The sequence below is a fragment of the Callithrix jacchus genome, chromosome 1, assembly GCF_049354715.1.
Source record: "Callithrix jacchus isolate 240 chromosome 1, calJac240_pri, whole genome shotgun sequence".
Lineage (NCBI taxonomy): Eukaryota > Metazoa > Chordata > Mammalia > Primates > Cebidae > Callithrix > Callithrix jacchus.
Genome location: NC_133502.1, coordinates 212986635 through 213007313, shown reverse-complemented (window position 1 = coordinate 213007313; position 20679 = coordinate 212986635). Strand labels below are relative to the sequence as shown.

General features: G+C 49.7%; 1 protein-coding gene across 50 annotated transcripts in view; it reads left to right on the top strand.

Moving 5' to 3' along the window:
- The window catches only part of MICAL3 (microtubule associated monooxygenase, calponin and LIM domain containing 3), a 223105-nt gene that overhangs the window by 116560 nt on the left and 85866 nt on the right, over window positions 1-20679 (top strand). For 39 of the 50 annotated variants that reach the window (XM_078343060.1, XM_035281233.3, XM_035281829.3 and 36 more), the window contains 11 exons: window positions 153-279; window positions 1674-1770; window positions 4118-4265; window positions 6856-7052; window positions 8643-8755; window positions 8844-8906; window positions 10024-10197; window positions 11659-11742; window positions 15136-15234; window positions 17023-17079; window positions 19562-19669. In XM_078343060.1, coding sequence (XP_078199186.1) covers window positions 153-279; window positions 1674-1770; window positions 4118-4265; window positions 6856-7052; window positions 8643-8755; window positions 8844-8906; window positions 10024-10197; window positions 11659-11742; window positions 15136-15234; window positions 17023-17079; window positions 19562-19669 — 1267 coding nt within the window. The remainder of the gene's footprint in view (window positions 1-152; window positions 280-1673; window positions 1771-4117; window positions 4266-6855; window positions 7053-8642; window positions 8756-8843; window positions 8907-10023; window positions 10198-11658; window positions 11743-15135; window positions 15235-17022; window positions 17080-19561; window positions 19670-20679) is intronic. The other 11 variants (XM_078343180.1, XM_078343173.1, XM_078343153.1 and 8 more) reach the window with 3 other exon arrangements.

Genomic DNA, 20679 nt, shown 5'->3' with positions numbered 1-20679 from the left:
ACGGGCTGATGTGGGGCTCGAGAAGACTGGTCAAAGATGAGGATTTGTCAGCCATGTCAGGTGACTACTGGACTGTCAGAACCACCAGGAAAAGGGAGGGAGATGTTCACGGTGCTGGTCACGGCTCTGAGTGTATTGTTGTATTACTGCAGGGAGAGTATTTATAGGTTGCTGCCTCAAACTACCCCTGAAAATGTGAGTAAGAACTTCAGCCAATATAGTATCGACCCAGTCACTCGGTATCCCAATATCAACATCAACTTCCTCCGGCCAAGCCAGGTGAGACCCTTCTTGTCAGTCTTTACATCCGGGCCCATCTGCAGAACTGATCAGAACTCTGATCTGTTGAAAAGCATGCAGCTTTTAATACCACACATACAAGAATACTTACTTAGTAATTTAGGTAGATGTCTCTCTGAATTGGTAGAAGCAAATATTATTTTCCATCAACAGATTGAGAGCTAGGCCATAGAGTTGTTGAATGACTTACAGAAGAGCAAACATGATAAAAATGGTAGGCCCAGGATTTTATGCCGCGTTTCCTAATTCAGATTCTTACTGTAGGGAAGAGCACTTGCCCCATAGTGAGGAGAGGGAGCTTCTGATCACCTGTGACTTGCTTTCTCTGAACCTCAATTTCTTTACCTGAAAAACAGGAAGAAGAATCCCTGCTACTCATAGGATCATTGCAAGGGCAAAAGAGATATCATTCACTTGAAAGAACTTCTTCTAGTGTATTTTTTTTTTTTTTTTTTGAGATGGAGTCTTGCTCTGCTGCCCTGGCTGGAGTACAGTGGTGTGATCTCAGCTCGCCGCAGCCTCCACCTTCCAGGTTCAAGAGATTCTCCTGTCTCAGCCTCCTGAGTAGCTGGGATTACAGGCATGTGCCACCATGCCCGGCTAATTTTTTGTATTTTCACTAGAGACGGGGTTTCACTATGTTGTCCAGGCTGGTCTTGAACTCCTGACCTCGTGATCTGCCCACCTTGGCCTCCCAGAGTGCTGGGATTACAGGCGTGAGCCACCATGCCCAGCCTTCAGTGTAATCTTCTAGTCACCTTCGACTTGAAGTTTATACCTTTGGGCCTGCTGTTAAGAGGCGGTATTGATAGTTCAGCTGAGACTGTTGGAGGGACCTCCATGGCCAAGTAACTAATGTTTTTTTTTGAGACAAGGTCTTACTTTGTTGCCCAGGCTCTCTGGGGTACGGTGGCACAATCTCAGCTCACTGCAGCCTTGGCTTCCTGAGCTCAAGTGACTCTTCCACCTCAGCCTCCCATGTAGCGGGGACTACAGGCGTGCACTACCATGCCCAGCTTATTTTTAAATATTTTGTAGAGACAAGGTCTCCCTATGTTTCCCACACTGATCTTGAACTCCTGGCCATAAGCAATCCACTGGCCTCAGCCTCCCAAAGTATAGGGATTATAGGCATGAGCTACTGCACCCAACCCCGTGTAGCTGATTTTTAGTGCAAGATCCCACAGTTGATATGTATGTTTTTCTATAGCCCACCTTATTTTATAAAGGACTTAAAGGTTGTCATGCTAACTTCCGTCTGAACGTTGCCCAAGCTTGTATCCCAGTCTTCTTTCAGCCATTCTGCTCCTAGGTAGGAATTTGTTACTTGATATTTGCTTTTCCTTCTGTTTGACTTTGTAAATTTCTGCCAGGTGCGCCATTTGTATGATACTGGCGAAACAAAAGATATTCACCTGGAAATGGAGAGCCTGGTGAATTCCCGAACTACCCCCAAGTTGACTCGAAATGGTGAGTTCTGGCGGTGGCTTTTTAAAATGCAGCAGACCCTTCAGAGAGGCCTGAACTCATTCACCAAGCCATAAAGTACAGTCTCAGACAGTGGCTCTCAACCAGGGATGGTTTTGCCCTCCAGGGGTTTCTTGTTAGTGTCGGGGAACATTTTCGATTATCGTGGTTGGGAGTGGGTACTACTGACCTCTGGCCAGGAACATGCTAAACATCCTGCAATGCACAGGGCAGGTCCCCACCGCACAGAATTACCTTGGCCTGAGGGGTTAGGAGCGCATAGAGAGAAACCAGACACGGATACTGGGCAAAGGGGAGAGAGGGAGAGAGTGTGAGAGCTGTTTTGATGGAAGACTTTATGGAAGAGGTGGTGGCACTTCAGCTGGGTTCTGCAGCACTGCCCGGATTCAGTGACAGGCGAAGGTCACTCCAGATTTTGTATGTATTAAAGGCCCTGAAGACTTTTCTGAAAGAGAATGACGTGAGCACACCTGGTCAGCCACACGTGAGGGGGATGGAGGAGGGAAGTGCCAGAGGCAGGGAGACCAGGTGGAGAGACATCGCCATCGTCAGGCTGAAGGTGGCAAAGGTCCAGATCTGGCCCTGATGCTGGGGGTGAAGAAGGGAGGAGGTAGCGGAGAAGACCTCAGACTTTGGGTCACGTGCAGCCGGGTCCCAGGCCAAGCTTTGCTGTCAGTGAATGATGCGGCCTTGAAGAGGTGATTGAACAGCCTTGAACTTCCTTGTCTGTGAAGTGGAGGAGGCAGCAGTGTGTCCCTCACATTGTGATCATGAGTGCCAGGCACACAGTAGACGGTCATTGCCGTTGTCGGTTATGCGAGAGAGAATGGTGAGGAGGTGGATTCAACGGGCAGGGGCAGTTGATCGCCTCGTGGAGCAAGAGGTCAGTGTTGTAGATGGTGCTGCACCAGTGTAGGCAAGGCAGAGAGAGGGTGAGAGGGTGAGAGGTTTGAGTCGTTTGGATGTCATGACCTCGCCATGCCGTTGGGATGCCAGGGTGGGTGTGCGGACCAGCAGGCAGTTGGAAACGGTTGCCTTTTGCTCCAGCGGAGCCTTCTCTTTCAAAGCAGCGAGTGTATCTTCATTCAGTTTTTACTTTAGCGCCTGCAGTATTGGAGTTGCCCATACATATTGCGTGGTTGGATATACAGACCTGGGAGACAAATCTGTGTAAAAGCTCTTTTCTGAGCCAAGAGATGGCACCAGAAAGTGGTTCTGTGTGTTATGTAGAATACATTTTCATGGTGAAAAACCTAAATGAAACAGGATTTTCGCGATACTCAGTTTTCATCTCATGTTCACAAACTACTAAATGACTTAGTGCAAACTTCAGTTTCCCTTGGTAAGGGAATAGACTTTCTCAGACATAAATACTTCACAGGTGCTCGCGCCTGAAACCACAGCACTCTGGGAGGCCAAGGCGGGCGGATCACCTGAGGTCAGGAGTTCGAAACCACCCTGACTAACATGGTGAAACCCCTGTCTCTACTAAAAATACAAAGAATTAGCCGGGCATGGTGGTGCATGCCTGTTATCCCCACTACTCTGGAGGCTGAGGCAGGAGAATCGCTTGAACTGGGAGGTGGAGGTTGCAGTGAGCCAAGATTGCACTATTGCACTCCAGCCTGGGAAATGAGAGCAAAACTCCGTCTCAAAAAAGAAACACATTTCAGTGAACTGTAAAGCATCTTAGCACGTGTGTTTGCCTGTTCAGTTTTTAGGGTTGAGAATTCATAACATGAGGTGCCAAGCTCCATTCGGGGACTGTCTGGTCTGGGGCCCCAGCACTGTCAGCAGAGCCCTGCAGGGCTTCTCCTCTTGGCAGGTTGTGCAGTGCCTTGGAAAGTTCAAGGGCAAGGCCTGGGTGCTTTGGGTTCAAACTGCCGCCCTACAGGATGGAGGCTTCTCTCCTCTCCTCTCCCAAGGGTTACTTTGGAGGAGGAAGCCTTCCTCAGCCAGGTGCTCGCGGCTGTCCGGGAACTCAGAGCCGCTGTGAGCCAGGCTGGCCACAGTAGGTGGCACTCCTTCACCTCAGTGCCAGGGTACAGGGGGCTGTGGCTGTCAGGCTGTGGTCCCTCAGGGTGCTGGGGGGGTGAATGTTCACCTTAGACTCTGTATAAACTGCTGGCGCCTTTTCTATTAGAATTCACTATCGTGATATCATTTGCATAACCTTGTGTCCTCCTGTTTTCTATGAATGGAAGCTAGTGTTGACTGTTTTGTCCCTCCCTCAGTCATTTTTCAGAGTGGACGTGTGTCCTGCAAGAGGATTCTGTGTCAGCATTACCGGTGACCACACCTCCGATAACAGTGTGCTTTGTTGTTTTAGAGTCTGTAGCTCGTTCAAGCAAGCTGCTGGGCTGGTGCCAGAGGCAGACAGATGGCTATGCAGGGGTAAGCGTGACAGATCTCACCATGTCTTGGAAAAGCGGCTTGGCCCTTTGTGCAGTCATCCATAGATACCGCCCCGACCTGATGTAAGTCGTGATCCAACTTCGTGTTTTATTTCACATTCCCAAGGATCTCAGACCGCTCTGCTGTCAAGTAACGTTTTGTCCTTTTTCCTAGAATGAGGTACATAGTAAGATACTTCCTGCGGAAGGCAGTGATTTCGGTTTCACTGTATTTGTTTTTTTGTTTGTTTGTGAGACAGAGACTCCATCTGTTGCCGAAGCTGGAGTACACTGGCGCAACTTCGGCTCACTGCAACCTCTGCTGCCTGGGTTCAAGAGATTCTCTTGCCTCAGCCTCCCGAGTAGCTGGGATTACAGGGCTCGCCATTGGCCCGGCTAATTTTTTGATTTTGTTTTAGTAGAGATGGGGTTTCACTCTGTTGGCCAGACTTGTCTTGATTCCTAACCTCAAGTGATCCACCCGCCTTAGCCTCCCGAAGGGCTGGGATTACAGGTGTGAGCCACCGTGCCCCGCCCGATTTTGCTCTGTTTGAAACTGTATGTCATCCATTATGTAGCTCAACACAGAGTGGTTTTTATTTTTATTTTCCAATAAGCCTCTTGCACTCCTGTGGCTGAGTTTTAAAAATCACAACACTCATAAGTCAAAAACTGGTTTTGACACCCACCTAGGCCTGTTAGCTTCACACGAAGGAAAACTCTTGTGTATTGGCCCCGGGTGGAACTCTTCATTTTGGCCAGCTATCTCTCAAATCCTGTGGGTCACAAGGGAACCCTGGCCAGAACATTTGGCCAGCTCAAGGCAAATGTGTCTCTACTGACAAAGCAGAACAGCATGAGACTGAACCGATTTATGATGGTTCATCGGTGTGTTCTGTGTGCTAAAGACTGCACTTTTTACAGACATGCTCTGTTGTCCTGCCCACCTATCCCAGTGACAGCTCCTTTGGCCATTCTCCACACACCTGCCCACAGAATCAGCACTCTAGGGTGACCCCAGGTCAGCTGCGGGGCCAGCACACCCAACTTCCCCCATCAGCATTTGTTCCACAGAAGCCAAGCAGAAGGATGCAGAAGCAGAGCGTGTTGCTTTATTTTGCCTTCCTGTCCTTTTCATCATTAGGTCCACTTAAGAGCCCGGTTTCTGTTTGTTTTGTTTAATGACTGCTTAAGGAATCCTCCAAGACATAGTTGCTATTTATATGATGGTTCTAAACTCAGGAGGCAAGAGCTGGTAAAACAGCCCTGCACGTGTGGGTTACAGATGGGGATTTCTGGTGTGCTTGGACGGAGGTGAGTGACCTCGGGTGCTTCTGTCGCTTAGCTCACCCAGAAGTCGATAACAAGTAAGTGAAAATAGGGCTTACTCACTTCCACAAAGAAAGGGGCCAGCTATCTCTGGCAAGGAAGAGCAGCTTGGGAAAGATAGTGATCAGTGGCAGAGGATGGGCAGGTGACTCAGCTCAGTTCCAAAGGGAAGGCAAGACAGAGGGCACAGGCAGAAGCGGTTGACAGAGCCTAGCATGGGGGTGGAGGGGCGCCTGGAGAAGGTTAGAGACCGCCTTCTAGGAAGGCCAAGCAGCACAGAACAGCACAGCACTGTTCAGCAGCAGCAAGGGCGTGGTATCAGAGGCTGCACCCACAGTGAGGAGGAGTTAGAGGAAATGGAAGAATGCTGTGGGGTCCTAGGTTAACACAGAACAGGGGCTGCTGGGTTAATCTGAAGTCATGTAAAGAAGAATGCGATCAGTCTTCGCTCTGAATAGCAAGAGGCTTAAACCCAATAGAAAACGGTCGTAAATCTAAATAGGAAACTTAGTAATGGAAAAAAATTTTGAGGAGGATTTTGAAATTTCCCCTCCAGGAGAAGGCTGAGATTTACCAGAGCTGATTTCGGATGTTAACAGCTTATGATAGGATCTAAGGGTCATGGTGGGGGATAGTCCCAGGCCTGTAGGAGCAGTCTGATTCAAATAGGAGATTTATCATGTTTTGACATTAGTTTAATATGTATGGGCCATACACAAGGATCAAGATATATTAAAGATAGTTCCTGTTATTTTCTATTTTTATTTTTAGAGACAGGGTCTTGTCCTATTTCCCAGGATGGAGGGCAGTGGCACAGTCGTAGCTCATTGCAACTTTGAACTTGTAGACTCAAGTGATCCTCCTGCCTCAGCCTCCCAAGTAGCCAGAATTATAGGCACATGCTTCCATGCCTGGCTCATTTTTAATTTGAATTAAGTTTTTAAAATTGAACTCTTGGGCTCAAGCAGTTCTCCTGCCTCAGCCTTCCAAAGTGTTGGGATCACAGGTGTGAACCACTGTGCCCAGCCAGTCCGTATTCTCAAGCTTACATTATAGTAATAAATTTGTGTTTCCAGAAAAATGAGAGTAGTTTTTCGACTTTCTCCTTTTTTTTTTTTCCTTTGGTAGGTAGACCTTTAATCACTCCTTGAGGTTGCTTTGTTTTTTCTTAGTAAAAGGAAAGAGACAAGAGGTGAGATAAAACAGGTTTGCTCTCAGGTGTCACTGATGCACAGCACCCCAGTTTTTAGCTAAAAACAGAAAGGACGATGACTCCGTGATACTGTGCTTTCTGTGTAAGGACAGTCAGCGTATCTTCATACATTTTCCTTGTCCTATTTCTCAGAGATTTTGATTCTTTGGATGAGCAAAATGTGGAGAAGAATAACCAACTGGCCTTTGACATTGCCGAGAAGGAATTGGGCATTTCTCCCATCATGACAGGCAAAGAAATGGCCTCCGTTGGGGAGCCTGATAAGCTGTCCATGGTGATGTACCTGACTCAGTTCTACGAGATGTTTAAGGACTCCCTCCCCTCTAGCGGTAAGTCATGGGAGGAGCTGCTGTGCTATGGCCTGGCTGCTGGGCTGCTCGCTCCTTCCTTCCTTCTTCCCTCCCTTCTTCTCTCCCTCCCTCCCTCCCTCCCCGCAGCAGTACCACCAAACACAGAGTTACTCTGTGTTTTTACCAGTGAGCTGTCAGGGAAATCTCTGGAACTCTGCTTCATGATTTTTCCCTTCTCAGGTAGCATGTTCTCAACCCCTCATTCTTCCCCACATCTTTCTCAGTGAATTTGTAAATATGCAGAAATCATTCCTGCACCAAGTCTTTTTCCATGACTCTGCCAGCTTCTGGTGCACGTGCTCTCAGAGCCAGCCTTTGTGAAGCAGTGGTTTGTGCTATGGTCCAAACTTCATAGCAGATTATAATCTGGCTTCTCTTCACACCGCGCTACTGCAGCCGTTCCCAGGCAGGAGGACGCTCATGTCATACTCTTTTCTCAGTTCCCGTCTCTCAGCACTTGCTTTTCTGCATTGTTGGGTGCTGGGGAGTGAGGTTCTCAGTGTCTGTGATCTTGAGCCACACTCAGCTTGCCCCCTTCTTGCTCCTGTCACTGTGCCTTCTCTGGCTTCCCTTTCTACTCCTACCTCTTAGCGCTTCCCAAAATCTTTGCTTGACCCTCAGGTTGCTGCCTCGGGCTCTCATAGTGCTATAAAAAATATTCCTATTGTCATTAACTGTCCTTGGAATAAGTGTAGCATGAGGCTAGAGTGGTGGCTGTGGGGTCTGACCTGGATTTACAGTTTCCCAGGCTTCCACTTAGCCTTAGGCAAGTTACTAAATTTTCCTTTCTCACTTTCCATCAGCCTATCTTGTAAAATGGGTGAATGGGTGTAAAATGAGGATAATATGTATAATTACATTGTGATGTGCCAAGAAGGCTGTTTGGCCAGTGGAAGTACTTAATAAATGTTAGTGATTTACTATTAATTGATGACTTTTAAAAATTACTGTTGCTACTGTTGAAACGTTGAAATCCAAAAAGTTTGTGGTACCACCCTCCCAGTAATTCCCAGCCCATTTATTCTTGTAGGCATCTGTGGCTTTTCCTGGTTAGCTGTGCCATTCTTACAACAGAAAGCCACAACTCTAACACTGATATACCCGTTCAGTGCCACCCCCATCTGTGTGCAGCTCAGAGCATGGCATCTGCACACACTAAAACCAGGAACCCTGAGTTCTTCCCCGCTCTGCTTTTCTCTCTCCTTCCCTGTCTCTCTGTCCTGAAATTTTTGTCACAAAAACGAGCCTTCAGCACTCTGCTATAACTTAACAATCACAGCCGGCTTCCGACTTTTGAAAAAAAAAAAGTGCAGGTTTTGGTAACTGAAGTAGTTTGAGAAGAAGAGTCGTCTTTGTTTATGTGAATGAAAAAAAGAAGGCTCGACGTCCATACCCAAGTATGCATTTCCTCCGTGGAGTTTCCTCCTGACACCACATGCTTGTCATAGCTGGTGAACCTGTAGAGCCTTCGGAGGTTCTGCCAACCATTCGCAAGGGACAGTAGTTTTGGTCGGGATTTTGCAGCGTCCTCAAGGGATGTGCTTAAACGTTACTGATTTCTGTCTCCAGACACTTTGGACCTGAATGCTGAGGAGAAAGCAGTCCTGATAGCCAGCACCAGATCCCCTATTTCCTTCCTAAGCAAGCTGGGCCAGACCATCTCTCGGAAGCGTTCTCCCAAGGTATGGACGAGTCTCTTGATGGGCTGCAAAGCTAATGGCAAGGTATGCGTGGCTAGTATAATGCAGTTTCCCTCCTCCCTCTGTACAGGATAAAAAGGAAAAAGACTTGGATGGTGCTGGTAAGAGGAGAAAGACCAGTCAGTCAGAGGAGGTGAGATTCATTTGGGATTTGCTACAGTGGTCGTGTGGAATAGCCCTTTTTGGTTTAAATCCTTCATTTTCACATTGATATTGCTAGGTCTTTTCATGTTCATCTTTTATGAGAATTTCTGTTGGGCTTTTTCTTTTCTTTTTTCTTTCTTTTTATTTATTTTTTTTTTGAGGCAGAGTCTTGCTCTGTTGCCCAGGCTGGAGTGCAGTGGTGCAATCTGGGCTCATTGCAACCTCCACTTCCTGGGTTTGGGTTCAATCAATTCTCCTGCCTCAGCCTCCTAAGTAGCTGGGATTACAGGCATCTGCCACCACACCCAGCTAATTTTTGTGATTTTTTTTTTTTAAGACGGAATCTGGCTTTGTTGCCCAGGCTGGAGTGCAGTGGTGCAATCTTGGCTCACTGCAACTTCTGCCTACAAGGTTTAAGCGATTCTCGTGCCTCAGCCTCCCAAGTAGCTGGGATTACAGGTGTGTACTACCAACGTCCCACTAATTTTTGTATTTTTAGTAGAGATGGGGTTTCACCATGTTGGCCAGGCTGGTTTCGAACTTCTGACCTCAAGTGATCCATCCACCTTGGCCTTCCAAAGTGCTAGGATTACAGGCATGAGCCACCACACCCAGCCAAATTGTTCCAATTTTTTAGTAGAAATGGGGTTTTACCAGGTTGTCCAGGCTGGTCTCGAACTCCTGGCCTCAAGCGATTTACCCGCCTTGGCCTCCCAAAGTCCTAGGGTTACAGATGTGAGCCACCGTGCCTGGCCTCTTTGGGTTTTTTCTGTGGATGTTTGCCTTTGTTTCGTTTTCCATAGTGCACCTAGGGATGCATACACGTGCACCGGGGCCTCCTTGTCTCTTTGTCCCACATGTGTCTGAGGGCGGTGGCTTTCCTGGGTTGTGGCAATACCAGCACAGGACCCAGTACTCTTTAGACAGCCCTAGTTCCAGGCTTGCTGTGTGCTTGTGGACACAGGAGGCTTGAGAGCTGCCAAGCTCAACCTAAAGCCAGACCACCAGTCCCCTTGCCAGGTTCTGAGCACACTTCTGTGAGGGAGAGGGGTATGGGGGGAGTCTCCTGTCACAGCGCTGGCTTCTTTGGGGTTGGTGTTGATCAGGAGGAAGCTCCCCGGGGCCACAGAGGAGAAAGACCGAGCCTGGTGAGCACTCTGACGGACAGGAGGATGGACGCTGCCCTTGGGAACCAGAACAAAGTGAAGTACATGGCAACCCAGCTGCTGGCCAAATTTGAGGAGAATGCACCCGCCCAGTCCATTGGCATCCGGAGACAGGTAAACGCGACCTGCGCCTCACCACACAGATGTGTCAGGTCACACAAGAAGGGGATCTTTTCTGTCCATTGAGACTGGCTGTGTCATGGATCCCAGGGTTCAAGGGCTCAAGACTGATGTCTGGCTTGCCTCAGGGTCTGAGCGTTGCTCTGTCCTCAGTGTTCAGGCCTGAGATGTCCACTGGTAAGAATCAGCAGAGGGATCAAAAAAAATCTGTATTTATATACCTGTGCATCTGTACATGTTTGCAGACGTGTTTAAATTCTAGAGACATACATGCTTACTGAGAAAAATGCTGAAAAGTACAGTAAAGGTAATTGAGCCACCTGTAATTCTATTAATATTTTCCTGCCCTTCTTTCTGGTCTTTTCTTCAGTGTATTCTTGTTTTGGTAGGTGATGTCATTCTTAACTATATTTTTTGATTCTACTTCTTCCGTTTAACCTTAGGCATTCCGATGTTCCTAACTCTGCAAGTGCCTTCTAGAACGTGGGGGCATCAGGCTTCTCTTAGCTCTTGCTCCAGTGTTGGATGTTCAAGTTGTTTCTCATCTTTCATGATAAGATACAGAGATAAACGTTCTTGTGATGAAGCTTCCTTTGTGTGTTGCAGCTGTTTCCCAGGACATTTTCCCAGGAATATGAGCATTTGAGTGCTAAGTGGCACTCCCACGTGCCATGTGTGAGAGTGCATGGCAACAGCTTGTGGCTTGGGGTGTCTTTGTTAGGGTGTGTCTCTCCCCTTGCTTGTCTAAAAGTCACTCTGACTTCTTACAAGATGTGGGGCTGGGATTTTGGAGATTGACACTGAAAGTGTCTTATAAATCTCCCTGATAACTGGAGAGAGGCAGGGGCCCCTTCTCTGAATTGCCTTTCTGTCTCTTCATCCTCTCCATGCCCATCAGCCTTTCTTCCTAGGGACCAGAGGGGAGGGACCAGCTTTGCTAGGAGTCTGGCCGTAATTAACTACCTCCCAGTCTTTGCATACCAGCCTTCTCATGCTGTGGCTCACAGAGAAGGTGATGATGTTCACTGACAAATAGTTGAGGTTATCTGGAGGCTCTGGCAGCCCCAGGGTCCCCTGCCTCGGGAAGCCTGGAAAGCTGTCTGTTAAAGGAAGACGGCCTGTAAGAGAAGGTTGCTTTCCTCATTTTGGATGGGATTATTAGTTTTCCAAGTCGGAATTAGTGGTTTAGACTCAGAACATGTAGCTTGGGAAAGAGATAATGGGTGTCACAGCTTCTGTTTTCCTTTTTCTGTTCTTTTGGATTTCCTTTTGGTTTGCGGGTGGCGGGGCTCTTCGCTTTAGAAGTGTAGGTTTCTAAGAATGAATCCTCCCTCTTCCCCACAGCTCACAGATGTGTGGCTGTCCCCTGTGAGTTCTTCTGTTCTCCCACCTTAATATATTTCTATTTTGTTTTGTCTCCATGTCCTGTCCCCACCCACATCCCGTGTGTCCCAGCTGACACAAGAGCGTGGGGCCAGCCAGCCGTCCTGCTGCCTGCCTGGGCAGGGTCGCCCTGTCCCCACACCCCAGTGGAAACAGGTAAAGGAACTGCCAGGGCCATGATGGGTGCTGTCTCTCCAGGCCTTCCCATCCCTCCTCCTGAGCCAGCCAGGGTTCAGGCCTGTGCTCTGGAATCCTAGCTCACGAGGGCCGGAAGCCTCTGCTCATTCAAGTAGTGGCCTGGGAAAGCATTGACCAGGCTGTGCTGATTGGCTCCATGATCTGTGTAACTCCCGGGGATTTGAGAGAGTTGGAAAGGAGACTGATGATTTGGTTTGAAACTCGCTGAAGCTATGTGGTAGGTGACTCACCCAAGGGTACCCAGCTCTTGGGTTTGCTATTGTCACATTTGTTGTAGGTTGATTTTTTTCTAGTGTGTCTCCTTGTGACCTTGGGAGAGAGAGTTCTGTGTCAAGCCTGAGAGTTGGAGCGTAGAGCCTTTACATTAAACAGGAAAACGTTATCCGAGAAGAGTCTGGAACAGTGGGTTTTCGTTTGTTTCGAATCCTGGATGAAAGTATTCCTGGACATTTTCTTGGTGTTTTCTCTACATTTAAATTAACGTTTTTGGAAATTTTCACTGAAACCTTGACAGGATCTCTTGGAAAACTGCTTATCCTAAGTAGTACAGAATAGGGCAGGTGATGACAAGTGCTTTCTAAGAGAGAACCCATCAGAGGGATTGGAAGCCCTGACTCTGTTTCCTCCATGTCACAGCTGAGCAAATCCCTGCTCTCGAGTGGAGCCAGGGTTGGCTGCCTCATAGCGTGATGTCATTTAGGCTGCTAAGATGCTGAGAGGGCCATGAGCTGGCCCTGGGTGCCATCAGTGTCTCCCACAGTCTACAGCCTCCTGTACCCAAGGGTGACTTTACTGTCAGGAGATGCTGAGGAGTGGTGAGTTTGGTTTTACTTAAATTACATTCAGGCAAAAATGTTGCTTTCTAACCATTCTTTTATAACATAGCACATCAAAGGCAGGGCCCAAGAGGCTGAGATGGAATTTTGGAAGCAGTATCCAAACTCACAACAGAAGGCAAATTTACCCTCTCCTCTGTGCTTGAGGGAGGTCTTCTGAAAAATCTAATTGGAAAACCACTTGCCTTTTATTTTCTTAACCTTTGCCTTGATGTCTAGGTGGAAGGTATGATTTGAAAGATGATGTTTAGTTGAGGATCTGTTGAGGGGAAAGTGAAACTGTAAATTGGATAGTAAACCCTCTGACAGTATTGTAACAGGTGCCTGAGACAGGAGCAGAGGGAGAGGGGAGGTCGGGGGTGACACAGGCGAATGAGGGAACAGGTGGCCACGGCCAGAGTGGCTGGATGGTGTTCGGTGGGCAGCTGGAAGTCTCGGGCAGCATGTGCAGCCAGAGTGACCTGGTGCAGCCAAGGCCTCAGCCCTGGTGACGGGAGATGCATCAGCTCATCGTGTGACTGAGCTGCACTGAGGGGCTTCAGGAGCTTGGTGATATGTTCACTAAGTGTCTGGTGGCCTGTAACCCTCATGCCGCATTCTCCCTGGAGAATGTTGGTAGTCCCCGCCAATGCAGCTTGTCACCTGAGTCAGTATGATCATGGTGGGGCAGGAGACTGGCAGGCTGTGTGGGCAGTGGAATAGAACCATGAAAGTGAATGCGGGATGGGCGCCGGAGACCAGTGTTGCAGACAGTAGCTGGGCAGATGTAGAAATGAGACGTGATTGGTGAGAAATCATGAGCTGTGAGAACCCGGTTAGGTTCTCTGGTGCCTTAGGGGATATCCAGTGGGGATTTGCGAATTTACGTGGTAGCAGGAAGGTGGCACTGTGAACCAGAACTCACAGTTCTTACATCCATGTGAAATGTGTAGTATTTACATAGAATTTTCTCAGCTCTAAGTCGTGAGTTTGGGCCTTCTAAAAATATTTCCCGTAAGAGAGTTGGAGTTGCAGTGCCAGATACTACAGAAATCTGGAGGGACCCTAGTGGTACCCGGACCTACATCTGATGCCCCAGTGGCTGATCCTCCACATCTCCCTTCAGGAAGCCGAGCTGACTGGCAGCACCCCATTGTGACTCATGATGTTTCTCTGGAGGTGGTTGGGAGGCAGGAGGGCCTTGCCTGGCAGGGCAGTGTTAGCTGAGTTAACAGAGGTCCACTTTCAGCCCAGGCCATCGTATGGAACAGGGAAATTAATAGCTCTGCCTGCCAGTGGCTTCTCTTTATTTCCTTCCTTTGTAAACACTGTGGCTCTTCCCTTCCCCACCCTTTTGCCTTTTGATCTCAGAAATGCATCCTGAAGGGAAGCTCTGTGTGTTAATCAGCCCTGGTTTGGAAGTAGATTGTTGTGGGAGCTCTGAGCAAGTGCGGGGCTGTTCCCCAGGCCTCGTGGCTTCCCTGCTCCCCCTCACCCTGCGCTGCCCCATGGGTCACCTGGGCACAGGGAAATGAGAGTTTCCCAGGAAGGTATCAGAGAGGCCTGGGAATGTGTGATTGTTTCTCAACTACCAGGGGTCCTTCTAAATTGTAGACAGACTCACGGAAGGGAATACAGTGGAGGGGGCAGAATGAGGGTAAAGCCAGGAACGTGTATATGGCATTTGAATGTTAGTGAGACACGTTTAATTTTTACATCATGCTCCTGCCTTTCTTGCATTTCCTTGTTAGTTTCCTGGAGCCCTTTGAGCGTGAGTGCAGGGACTGAGAGGAGGGCAGCAGTACAAGCCACTGTCATAGCTGCGTCCTGAAGGGGCTGCTGCTTTGCTGCAGCAGGTGCATGTGACCAAGCCTTTGAGGGGGTCTGTGTCCCCTTTTGGTGGTTGGCTTGTTTGCCCTTTTTCTGTATTCATCAGCAAGCCTATTTCTTTCTTTCCTTTTTTTTTTGAGACGGAGTCTCGCTCTGTCGCCCAGGATGGAGTGCAGTGGTGCAATCATGGCTCACTGTAAACTCTGCCTCCCAGGTTCAAGTGATTTTCCTGCCTCAGCCTCCCGAGTAGCTGGGACTACAGGTGTGAGCCACCACACCCGGCTAATTTTTGTATTTTTAGTAGAGACGGGGTTTTACCATGTTGGCCAGGCTGGTCTCAAACTCCTGACCTCAGGTGATCTACCTGCCTCGGCCTCCCAAAGTGCTGGGATTACAGGCGGGATCCACAGTGCCCAGCCACAAGCCCCAGCTTTTCTGACAAAACTGTTGCTCCTGGCACCTATAAAGTGCCGTGCTACTGGTTCTCCCTAGTTCCGCAGATCACCTCTGTGGCTGTGCCTGTCAGAAGGTTCACGTGCCACCTGGGGGTCCACGCAGACCACCAGCCTGCCCTCTGAGCATGGAGGGGCAAGGAAAGGCCCCCTGGGATGCTTCTGACGAATGCCCATCAGTCCGCCCAGAACCAGCCTCCACAGGGCCACTGTTTCAATAATGTTCTCTTTCTTTGTGTCTGTTGGTGTAAAAGCCACGGGAAAAGGAGTGTTCTCGGACCTGCCCCAAAAAAGTGATCACCCTGTCTCCTTCCCCTACTCCACCTCCCTGTCGGGCGCACGGTGGCCAGCAGGTGATCCTCTCTGCATGCTCTGTGGTCCTGTCTGTGTCTCCCTGCCTGTCTGTGTAGGCAGCTAGCGTAGAGACCAAATCAGTTTCCCTCTTATCAGCAGTGACTGTCAAGAAGAAAGAAAGGCCATTCATAGAAACCATTTGTGGTGGAAGCAACTTTTATGGCCCTCAGGGTGGTGCGTCCTGCATTCACAGCTGACCCTGGGCAGTCCCACATCAGGGAAACACGACTGTGCCACCATGAAGCTAAACTATAACTGATATTTGTCACACAGCCGAGCCCCCCAGCCCTCAGGGCAGCCTGTTTTTCAGAACCCCACTGAAGGCAACCCTTTTTTCTCTTGCTGCACAGTGAGCGGGGTTAAGGCCTTAGGGAGCTGCTGCAGGGCTTCTCCACATGAGTTTGGCTCCTTCTGATACTGGGAGCTCTGCCGCTTACCCGTTCAGCATCTTCCACCAAATACTCCTACCCTCTGTGCTGGTACACTGGGCAGACCATCCAGGAGCGGCTCCATAGCTAGCCACAGACACGGCCAGTGAGGACAGCAGGCGTGCAGCTGTAGCAAGACATTTGTAGAAAGCATATTTGTGGGATGGCATTGTTGACCTTCATGGTATGTATGTTCCTATAAAGTAAAATGTGAATTCCCAGAGCAAGATCTATGGAAAGACATTTTCCCAACTAAGGTGTCCTGTTTGAAGGATGACTATAGTAATGTGACTGATTTTAAAGGCCCCACCTGCGTTCGTGGTTCTCAGAACTGAGCTGTTGTAGGTCGAGCAGCTGCTGAGTACCTTCATCTGCATAGGAGCTAGCCGTCCTCAGCACCTGCTACCGCCTGGGACGCACACTCAGTTCTTTCCAAGCAGTGTCTCCGTCAGTTCTCACAGTAACACTGTGAGGCAGGTGCTGTTAGTGGCTCCATTTCACCAGGGAGGAGACTGTGGCATAGGGTGGAGAGGCCACGTGCCTGAGCCACATAGTAAGCCATGCAGCCAGACTTGAATGTGGCTTGTGGGGCTGGGGCCATGCTCCAGCCTCCGCCTGCCCGCAGAGACATTATGCTCATGGCTGCTGGATAGGAGCAGCCACGTCAGAGGCCTTGGGGCCATTTTTCCACTGGTACGTGGCTATAAGCCTTAGCCTTCCAGAGTGGTGCGAGCAGCTGCCCCTGGTCCTGTGATTGCCATTCATGGCTCCTCAGATGCGCAAGGCCGTGTGCCTGCCTGCAGGTCTCTACCCTCCCACATACACATTCCGTCTGTTCATCAAAAACACATTCACTTCTCCCTTTACTAAATTATGCTTTGGTCCCACGTTCCTATTCAGGGACCACTCCCCACTCTGGAGTTTGCTCTGGACTGCTATCATAGCCATTTATATTCTAGCCAATTTCCACCTCCCCACCTTTCCTTCCTAAAATATCTCGCTGTGGAATGTGTCAGCCTTTTAACCTGCCTCTCCTTGTAACCTTTCCATTTAGTGCCTCTGATCTGACGCCACTGTGAGAGAGCTGTGCTTGTTCACCTTTGTACTAACCTCAGTTCCTTATTGATCAGTGTAGCCGGCCTCACTGGAGGCCGCGTGGGTGGAATGGCTGTGCAGAAGGTCGGCCTGTGGCGTGGGATTTGGTATAGATGGGATTATGGTTACCTGGGGATGGGGTTCGGAGGGGAAGGGTATATGTGTTGAACTCTGAATTTCTGCCCCTGAATTTCCCACTGTCACTTAGTAGGTCCAAATAGAGCCATATCCATGGAGCTTAAGTTTCTGCTTTGTTGCCAACAGACATACAGGGATCTTGATGCTGACAGCCGTGGCAAGCAGAGCCCCCACCATGAGAGGGTAAAAGAGCATGAACCCGTGGCATGGGATGCTGAGAGCCAAACAGACGGGGCACGCTGTGGTGGTGGGGCAGTGGGAGGGGATGTGGGAGACAGCCCTTCCCTTTGCTTTTTGCACACTCTTGTCACCCAGCCAAAAGCCAGAGTTCTTTTTTGCTAGGCATGTTGACCAGTGCAGACAGCGTTCACTATAAAGCAGTCATCCACCTGGCATTCAGATGGGATGCTGATCCTAAGTGTGTGGCTTCTTCTAAAGGACCTTAATGCCTTCCCATTTCTGCCCACTTTTCCCCTTCCAAGACCATACTGTTTCCACTCCAAAGTGTGTGCCAGTGGTAGAGTCATAACTCTGGACTGTCAGATGAGCTTCTTAGGGGAAGGGCGCAGATCAGCATCCACGTGGCATTCAACAGTCGTGGGTCCTGAAGTGAAAATCATGAGAGAGCCAAAACCCTTACCAGTGTGAGGATTTTTCCAGTAGGATGAGGATGAGGAGGCTGAAGGCAGGTGATAGCAAGATGGGGCTGAACTGTGGAAAGCTTTAGTCTTTCCTGAAAAACCAAGGAGGGATTACTGATTGCAGCTGCCCATCATGCAAAGTGAGCGGTAGCTGAGATGCCCAGTTAAAGAAGCCGGCTACTTCATGACACTTGTGTTCTTGTTATTCCTGCCCTGGAAGGTCTCTGAGGGGTATAGCTCTGCAGCTAGTGGGAAGAATCATCTCTAGTTGGTAACTTCACAAGAGCCATTTTGGTTTTTAACTCCCTGTCTGCCTTTGCTCTCTAAGAAATGCAGGGTGGCCAAGCAGTAAATCAGGTCACCCCTCGGACCCGATAGCAGCGAATCATAGTGCCATCTTCTTTGCCCTCTCACCAGGCTAGCTGCAGGCAGTGTGCGCTGCCCGCACCCGGTGCTGGGTCGGGGAGAGGAGACTGGGCTGGAGGTGGGGGTCTTTCCCATGGCCTCGCCCCGCTGTGCTCACCCTTTCTCCCTTCTTCCCAGGCTGTGTCCCTTCCGAAAGGAAAGCGCCCTTTTCATTGAGTAGGGCAGTGCCCTCCATTTTGGGGATCGCATATTTAATGAGATGCTGATAATGTTTAATGAAACAGTGTCTAAAAGAAGGAGGGAAGCATGTTGAATAGGAGAGATTGGCAGTGAGAAACAATTTGAAGTCTAGGGCTGCTCTGCGGAGAGGGGAAGAGGTAGGGTTTTGAGCTCAGGAGGAAGTAAGGTTTGCAGGGAGGTTTCTCTCTTTTTCCCCGTGAGCTGGTTTCTGCACTCCTCGGTCCAGGGCTCCAGGCTGGATGCTTTTGAGGACACCACCTATGTTCTTTTCTTGGACTTTGCTGCCACCCTTCGTAACCCTGCATGTGCACTCACCCACCTTCTGTCCCCCCCTCTACCCAACCCCCACGCCTCCCTTGGCTTCGACCCCTCTGCCTCCCAGGGGGATACTGAGTCCTCCTCTTGCTTCCTTCTGGCGGGTGGTGCGTACAGCCATCCTTCCAGCTTTCTCGGGCCTGTGTTGTTGAGACCAGGGCCAGGGAGCTGGGTGAGTGTCTGCAGCAGAGGCTGGTGAGGCACCAGGTAACTGCCACTGCATGTTGCCACCCCATGGAACTGTGAAGTGCACGTGGCCAAGGTTGAGGGTGTGACAGATCTGGCTTGGAGCTGGAGAAGCAGAGGGCTTCCTAGTACCTTGACATAATGCTGTCTGTCCCACCTGTGATTAGTTTATTCTGAATCTGGTGGGAAACTCAGCAGTTACTGGTTGCCGAAGCTTTCAGTCACTGCCTCACTCTCTGGGGACTGGGTTCCTAGCTGCATGGGCCCACGACTGAGGAAGACCCTTGTCCAGTTTTGTTACATGTGCTGTGTGCAGTCTGCAGAGGACTTGGGCTCAAGTCTTTTCTCCTCATCTTTGCTTGGGATTCAGCTGGCTCCTTGGCAAGCAGAGCCTCCCTGAACACTAGCAGTGGAAGGAAGAGATGCTGCATTCCTGGCCCTTATGTAGAAGGAGCAAGCTTCACTCTAGATTTGCTCTCTCCACTGCCTGCTATTTATAAGGCCAGTGGAATGATGGGGTGGTGGCAGAATCTTTTTGCCCTGGAGAAATCCCAGCTCAGTCCAGGGGATGCTCTCTGCAGAGCACAGAGCATGTGAGTTGGTAGGACACCCCCCTGCCCTATCTATCCTCCTGCTGGCTGCCTTACCCACACAGAGGGAGGCAACGCTATGCCAGGCAGCCCACAGCTGCGGGACTGCGTTCCAGGGCGTGCTCTGCTGCAAGCCTGCAGGAAGGATAGATAAAAGCAAAACGGAAGCCTTGCAGGGCCACTCATGCTTCTGGGAGCACGTGGTATTTAGGTAACGGTCTACAGCAAAAGACTCTACAGCTGCCAGCCATCTTATGTTCAGAGGTCAGTGTGTGACTTAATTTAACATTTCTTTGATTTTGTTTTTCTCCATCTTGTATTTTATAGCCAGAGCCTGAACCTCCTCGTCGATTTTTTGTCGACCAGTGGGAGCTTTCTCTTAGCCTCCGCTCTTCCGCCCGCCCTGCCTCTCCCTCCTCCGACTGCCTCCGACAGGTAGCATGGCCTAGGACTCACTGAATCTCTGCCCTCTGCGGCCTCCACTCCCTCCCTTTCCAAGTGCCGTTGCCCCAAGAGGCTCCTCACTTGGGCCTGTCTCCTTAGGCAGCTGGCTACGTGTGCTGCTGGCTGCGTGTGCCAGTCTTGTGTGTGAGGTGCGTGGCACACTCCTCAGCTACAGTGTCTGCTGGCTTTCATCCAGCTGTTTGTCACATCCAGGTCTGTCAGCGTGAACCTGCTTTGATCCTACTTAAACTGTATCAAATAATGATCAACATTTTTCAGCTGTTGGCTTTTTTTTAACCTCACACGTCTTCCAATGTAACATGTTACAAAATAGGAACCACAGTGTGATTAAATCGCCTCAATGGAGGGGTGACGATGCAGCATTCTGGCTGCCTATTACCGTTTGAGGAATGAACGCCGCTGTCACCTGCAGTGGCGCTGGTCCCGCTGTAAGGAGTTTCTAGAGAGGCTGGAAGGTCTCTTTGCGCTTCCTGCTGCTATTTCCTGTCCCTGATTGACACTGGACTGCAAGGCATATGTGGATGGTGGCCTGTGCACACGTGGGGTGTGCAGCTAAGTCCTGCGATTGCTGTATTTCCTCTGTTTTTTAAGAGTGATTGGAAGGAAACCATCTGCTTTTCATGCCAGAAACAAATAGAACTTGAGTCTTCACCTCTCGTGGAGGGGATGCTCGTCAGTGTTGCTGCCTTGCCGGGAACCGAATGTGGCAGATACTTTTGTGCAGGCAGCCCTGGGCTATAACTGCTGAGGCTGGTGGGTTTCATCGGGAGAAAAGGGTCCAGGCAGCCATGCACTGTAACTGCTGTGGTTGATGGTTTGGGTCAGGAGAGGAGGGTCCTGGCTGAGCAGTGAGGGCGCAGGGCTGACTTTGTGTCCTGGCCTCAACTTGGCATCTGGTCCACACTCCCCCATGTCTGCTGCAGAATGAGAGTAATGCCATTCTATTCTCTCTCAGTGTCTGCTCAGCTCAGCCTGGTGTC